We start from the raw sequence: 6,613 nt of genomic DNA on the forward strand, positions 1-6,613 counted from the left end.
GGAGGGGTCTGGAGTGTGAATTTGAGAACAGCCTAGCGGACAAATCCCAACTTCATCCATATACCCCCTCACCACCCTACAAACAGAAGAGGACCACATGGGGCCTGGAAGCAGACCCAGGGTTGCCTGGCAGAGAATCTGCTTGCGGGTGCTGGGGCTTGTTCTAAAGGGAGGCAGGCTCACATAGTGAAAGGGAGTCTGGCTGGCGGAGGTCCAGAGCTGGGCTCTCTGAAGAGGGGAAGGGCTCCCTGGCCGAGCATCGGGTCAGCAGGTATTTAGTACACCTGGGAGAGTCATCGGCTCAGTTGACCCCCAGCCTTGCTCTCAGGTACAGCCGTGGTTATTTTAGAATGCTTTGGGGACTCACTGAAAAGCAAATCTTTTAGAACTAAAGATTTAAATAAAGGTTTTCAAATCTTTGAGAGTTTCCTGGCTTTCTCTCTGCATAGCATTAAGTAATGGCATTTTTCTACTTTGAAGTCCACAGATGTTAATGGGTTATAGTTTCTGTTTAAACGTGTGATTTTACAAAGAATATTTCAATCTCATTTTATCCATTATCAGAATGGTATGCAAAATGATTTCCATGTTTCCAAAACAATTATGGCGCAGTAGAGTTAGTATAACCTTGAAAACACATTGTTGACTCCTTTCTGAAATGTTATAAGGCTATGGTTTTTGACTGTGTTGTATGCCAATCACTTCTGTACCTTCCAAAATTCTCATATGGTGTAGAGTTAAACTTTGTCTAATAAACTGGAGTTCAGTTCTTACATATTTGGAACCGCATGAATGTAAGCATGCAAGATTGTGTTGTAAGCAAACATCATTATTTCTTTACAATACAGAAGATCAAAGCCCAGCCATTCTAACTGGCCTTTACCAATGTCAAGTAATAAGTAATTAATAGAATAATGGCTGAATTTGTTTCCTAGGGCAACCATAACAAAATACCACAAACTAGGTGTCTTATCGCATCAAAAACTTATGCTCTCACATAATTTATTCTCAGAACTAGAAGTCCAAAATCTAGGTGTTGCCAGGGTCAAGCTCCCTTCAGAGTCTGCCCGGGGCGGGGAGGCGTCCTTCCTTGCTGCTTTCAGCTTTTAGTCATCCCAGATGTTCCCTGGTTGGGGCAGCATAACCTGAATCTGTCTCTATCTTCATGTGGCTGTCTTCCCTTTGTGTCTGTGTCTAAATTTTCCCCTTCTTATATATATAAGGACACCAGTCATATTGGATTAGGCTAATCCAGTATAGCTTTATGTTAATCTGCAAAGCCCCTATTCCCAAATAAGGACATGTTTACAGGCCAAGGACTTAAACATATCCTTTGAAGAGGGCGCAGTTCACCCTATAACACTGACTATATGCCAGAAACTACTGTAGGTGCTTTATGTTTATTATCTCATCGAAACCTTACAGCAACTGTGTGAAATGAGGACTGCCGTTGTCCTGTTTTGCGAATGTGCAGACTGAGGAGCAGAGAGATCACATGAGTTGTCGAACCCCCCGTGGCTGGTGACTGGCTGGGACACAGACACGCCCCCACATTGTAACCGCTAAGCCATATTAAGTAAAATGTAATAGTATCACACTTTGCACTTATTGTATTTAAGTAAATTCTAATGGTCTGTCCTGAAAGTCAGAATCTATATTTTTCAGTTTGTGTCTTTTTGTAACTGTCTTTATATTTAAACATTACAGGTGATTTTACATTGGTAAATGGCTTGGATTAGTTGGACTTTTTACAGTTCCCAGTTGTATGAAGAGATAACAAAACCAGTGTAAACAGTAAAAACTACTCAAGAAATGTAAGAAACAGCAGAAACTTAGAGACTATGCATTGTATAATTTTCAATACCAATGAACAAAGCAATATTTTTCTTTTATAAAATATTTTACTTTCTTAGTGAATAGAGAAGAATTGATTGAAATTTAGAGGCAGATAATGTTATGCCTGTTTCTAGAGTGTTAGAAAAGAATTGTAGGAAAAATGCCACTTCACCTTTAATACTCTAAAGGTCAAAACCTATCAGTAAACTAAGTGATTTTGCTACAAGAATACTAAATAGAATGCAAAAGTACATTTACATGTACAGGAACATATGAAAATACAAGTGGTAAATATATTCCTAGACAAACATTGATCTTTATAAGCAATGAACTTTGGGATACATATATCGCTTTGAATCAGTGCTTCTGTTTTCTTTGGCTATGTACCCAGGAGTAGAATTGCTGGATCATATTTAGTTCTATTTTTAGTTTTTTTGAGGAACTTCTATGCTGTTTTCCACAGCGGCTATACCAACTAGCATTCCCACCAACAGTGTCCAAGGTTTACCATTTCCCCACTTCCTTGCCAACATTGGTTATCTGTGGTCTCTTTGATGACAGTCATTTGGGCAGATGTGAGCTGATTTCTCACTGTGGTTTTGACTTTCATTTCTTTGATGATTAATGATGTATCTTTTCATGTGCCTATTGGTCAAACGTCTGCTTCTTTGGAAAAAAGTCTATTCAGGTCTTGTGTCCATTTTCAATTGTTTTCTGTTAATGTTGAGTTATATGAGCTATTTATATTTGTTAGCTTTAGCCCCATGTTATTCAAATCATTTGCAAGTATTTTCCTCCCACTCAGTAGCTTGTCTTTTCATTTTGTTGATAGTTTTCTTTGCTGTGCAAATGCTTTTCAATTTAATTAAGTCTTTGCTTATTTTTGCTTTTGTTCCTTTGCCTTAGACAGATCCGAAAAACATTGCTATGATTTATGTCAAAGAAGTTCTGCCTATGTTTTCTTCTATAAGATTTGTGGTTTCCAGTGGATATTTTTTTATGTAGTGACCACAGTTCTCAGAATAATATTTCTTAAACATGAAAAAGTAACTTCTTATCTTCCTGTTACTAAAATGTTAGTTTAGCATATATTTGAAATTGCCAAATGCAGGGCAGCAAATATAAAACATTTAACATACTAAATCGTTATCATCAATCAGGAAATCTCCATTACTTGGCATTCATATTGGCATTCATGGCAATAATTCTGTTGCCATGAGTAAACTTCTTTGATTTTGTCTTCCCTAGCACTCGTTTGTGGCATTTTTTCCTGCTTCTACTAAAATTCCAAATTTTTCACATTGGTTTTCATGATACTCATTTACATCTTACCAACTCTGATCTTTTCTATGGCTTTGGCAATAATGCACCCAGTATCATATTTTTGAAGTAGTATATTTGGCAATTATCTCTTTGTGGGTTGAGTACTGAACCTAATAGTAACATGTATAACTCACTTTCATAAGCAAATGCCAGAGCCACCAAAATGCCAGCAAGAACGAGAAGTAGTACAGAGCATTCCTCGTCAGGCATGATTAGAACGAGGCCACAAGTGATTTCGGGAAATAGTAAGCATATGTCAATGCTGAAAATAATAACCCTCCGTTTGCCACCTTTTGATTCCTCAGTGTAAACTTGTGGGGGCTCATGAATAAAGTATTTCTTTTCTTGCCAGCCTCAAAGTTTATGTTAGCCCTAAGCCAGAATAAGAGAAGTGAACCTTTAATTTTCAATCTGAAGCATTTTCCCGTTGGTTTTCACAGGTCTCCCCTCAGAAAAGAAAGCCAGTCAGTAGATGCGCACACCGGCAGAGGGGCACACAGGCCGGGGAGAGCTTGGCGGAGGGCCCTCTCCCCCTGCTTGCTGGGGCTCCTGTCTCCACCGCTACACACCCCGCCTTCACTACGGGTGCCCAGGCATGGCTCCCCTTGGCAGGAATGGAGGACGAGGCTGAGACAGCTGAGATCCTGATCGAGTCCAAGGAGCCAGAATTTACAGCCTATCACAACTTCCAGTTTCCTGGAAATGAGATCAGGCTGATGAATTATGGGTGATGCCTCGAAACTCTGTTCAGCATATTGCTGTTGGACTTTCAGAAATGATTTCATGATTTCAGCAACTCCATTTGTGATGCAGTGATATTGTGTGTTGATTTAAATGTGTTCCCTAGGGGAAAAGTTTCTGCAGTTATGAAATTTTAACACTGCTCCCATTGTTTTTATAGGGGCTTAGGTCTTTAGCCAGTTTATCTAGATGCTAATTTCATGATTGTTCACCTCAGAGAACCAATAAACAGAGTTGAAGAGGTGTATCTACTTTCTTAAATGGATTCAACCTAAAGAAAATAGTAAATTTGAAACTATAAACACAAATCATTTCTTTAAGATGAGAAATTGTAAGCCTACTTCATTTTTAGGTGGACTAGATTATGAAAGATAAAATCCTAATGTGATGGTGATGGCTTTGCTGTGTACATATGTATTTAGAGAAGTTCAAAAATACATGAATTTGCAGTCAAATCTGTTTTCCTTCCTGTGTATTTGCATGCTGCTGCTAGTCACCTGAGTCGTGTCCAACTCTATGTGACCCCATAATCGGCAGCCCATCAGGCTTCCCCTTCCCTGGGATTCTCCAGGCAAGAACACTGGAGTGGGTTGCCATTTCCTCTCCAAAGCATGAAAGTGAAAAGTGAAAGTGAAGTCACTCAGTCGTGTCGGACTCTTAGCGACCCCATGGACTGCAGCCCACCAGGCTCCTCCTTCCATGGGGTTTTCCAGGCAAGAGCACTGGAGTGGGGTGCCATTGCCTTCTCCAGTGTATTTGCATAATTACTAACAAAAAGCGTAACTCTGTCCTCGCAAACCAATTAAAATGGAAAACAGATGTATCCAAATTTTGTTGCAGTTAAATTATACAGTTACATGACAGATGTCTAAAGATTGTGCTAAGTCGCTTCAGTCGTGTCTGATTCTTTGTGACCCCATGGATTGCAGCCTGCCAGGCTCCTCTGTCCATGGGATTCTCCAGGCAAGAACACTGGAGTGGGCTGCCATTTCCTACTCCAGGAAATCTTCCCGACCCAGGGATCCAGCCCGCATCTCTTACGTCTCCTACATTGGCGGGCAGGTTCTTTACCTCTAACACCACCTGGGAAGCCCCGAATTCAATCCTTTGAGAGCTTTTCAGCAAACACAGATCAACAATATTTACAGGTATGCTGTGTGCTTAGTAAGTCAGTCGTGTCCGACTCTTTGCGACCCCATGGACTGTGGCCCAACAGGCTCTTCTGTCCATGGAGATTCTCCAGGCAAGAAAACTAGCGTGGGCTGCCATGCCCTCCTCCAAGGGATCTTCCCAACCTAGGGATTGAAACCAGGTCTCCTGAACTGCAAGAGGATTCTTTACCGTCTGAACCGTCAGGGAAGCCTGCCTAAAGAATAAGCAGATTTTAAAATACTGAGTTCATCCATTTAATAATGATTCTGCTAGGACCAACTGGAGATCCTCTTTGTGAGGAGGTGTAAAGCAAGAATGTGAGATTCGTGAATATCTGTATTTCTCTAAATATCTAAAGAAAACCAGGAGCATCTGTTGAAGCTGCAGTCAAATAAATAATCCAGAGATACACCTGGGAGTATCTAGCTCCAACTTCCAGATGTTATTCTGCTTAATTCCAGCTCAATCTTCTCAACTTCAACTTCTGAAAATACTTGAAGCTTTGTATAAAAGGAAGATTAAAGGATCTTATGAAGTAAAATACTTTCAACCTCAGTCTTTGGTGGCTTAATTCTTAATGATTCTTGAGAAAGAATTATACTTTCCGTCCTAAAGCTTTGTTTTCTCTACTTGTTAAAGAGACAAATCACTCCTGGCCAATACTTGAGTATAAGTGCATCAGAAAAACAACAGTTGCTTCCTAACATTTTGCTGTATTTTTGTAAATTCCCATTTCCTTGAATTAGTAAAAAAGTCATTGTAATCCAACTTCCAGTACTGGACTTTGTTTGCTAACTGAGGTGTTCCCACCAGAATAAAAATTGAACATATACACAAGAAGTACTCCTTGATAGGCTTGTTATAGGTCAATTCAGCAGCAATAATACATGATTCAATTTACTGAAGACATCCTATTACCAATTAGCAAGTTGCCAAACATTGGCAAGATTGTACAAACGCTAATGTATTGGGAGAAAATCCAGTTTAGGTGAGACCTAATTTCTTTTGAACTCCCCATGGGTGACTGCAAAAGCGCAAAGAGGGCCCTTGCTCAGCGCAGTACTGCAAATCCGAGAAGACCGACTTCCACGCCCCTCACCCACAAGTCAGCCAGCCCCTCCCGGCCCTCTCCCTGGATCACTGGGGGACTCTCTGCCTCAGCGCCTTGTGAGGGTCAGACCCCTAGGCCGTGGCACTTGCTGCTTCATCACACACCACGTGTAGAAACTCTGTGAGGAATAGCCTTGTCCCTTTGAAAGGAGAGGAAGTCACAACTCACAGTCTCAGTCTCCTTTGCTTTGGAAAAGGAAGACCAGGCATATTTTAGATTTTCAATGATCATGGAGAATTTGATCTTTGACTTGAAGGTATCACATTAAAAGAAAAGCGTATTCACTTTGTCATGGTTGTGGGGTGATGTCAGAAAACCTTCCTTGGAGTCTAGTTAGCTCTGGGAGTGGGGCCAGCTTCTAACGCTCACTCACGAGCACAGAGTTTTTTAACTTCACTTTCCTTATCAGCAGAAAAGAATATTTCAGACTAAATTTCTAATATTATTAAG

At 40.5% G+C, this 6,613-nt stretch overlaps 1 protein-coding gene across 1 annotated transcript in view; it reads left to right on the forward strand.

Moving 5' to 3' along the window:
- The window catches only part of TNIP3 (TNFAIP3 interacting protein 3), a 109,503-nt gene extending 105,127 nt beyond the window's left edge, over positions 1-4,376 (forward strand). Inside the window, exon 14 of the mRNA XM_043871192.1 lies at positions 3,600-4,376. Within this exon, the coding sequence (XP_043727127.1) occupies positions 3,600-3,631 (32 nt within the window). The 3' untranslated portion in view covers positions 3,632-4,376. The remainder of the gene's footprint in view (positions 1-3,599) is intronic.
- Positions 4,377-6,613: the final 2,237 nt, after the last annotated feature.

This window comes from Cervus elaphus, chromosome 17, assembly GCF_910594005.1.
Source record: "Cervus elaphus chromosome 17, mCerEla1.1, whole genome shotgun sequence".
NCBI classification, from domain to species: Eukaryota; Metazoa; Chordata; class Mammalia; order Artiodactyla; family Cervidae; genus Cervus; species Cervus elaphus.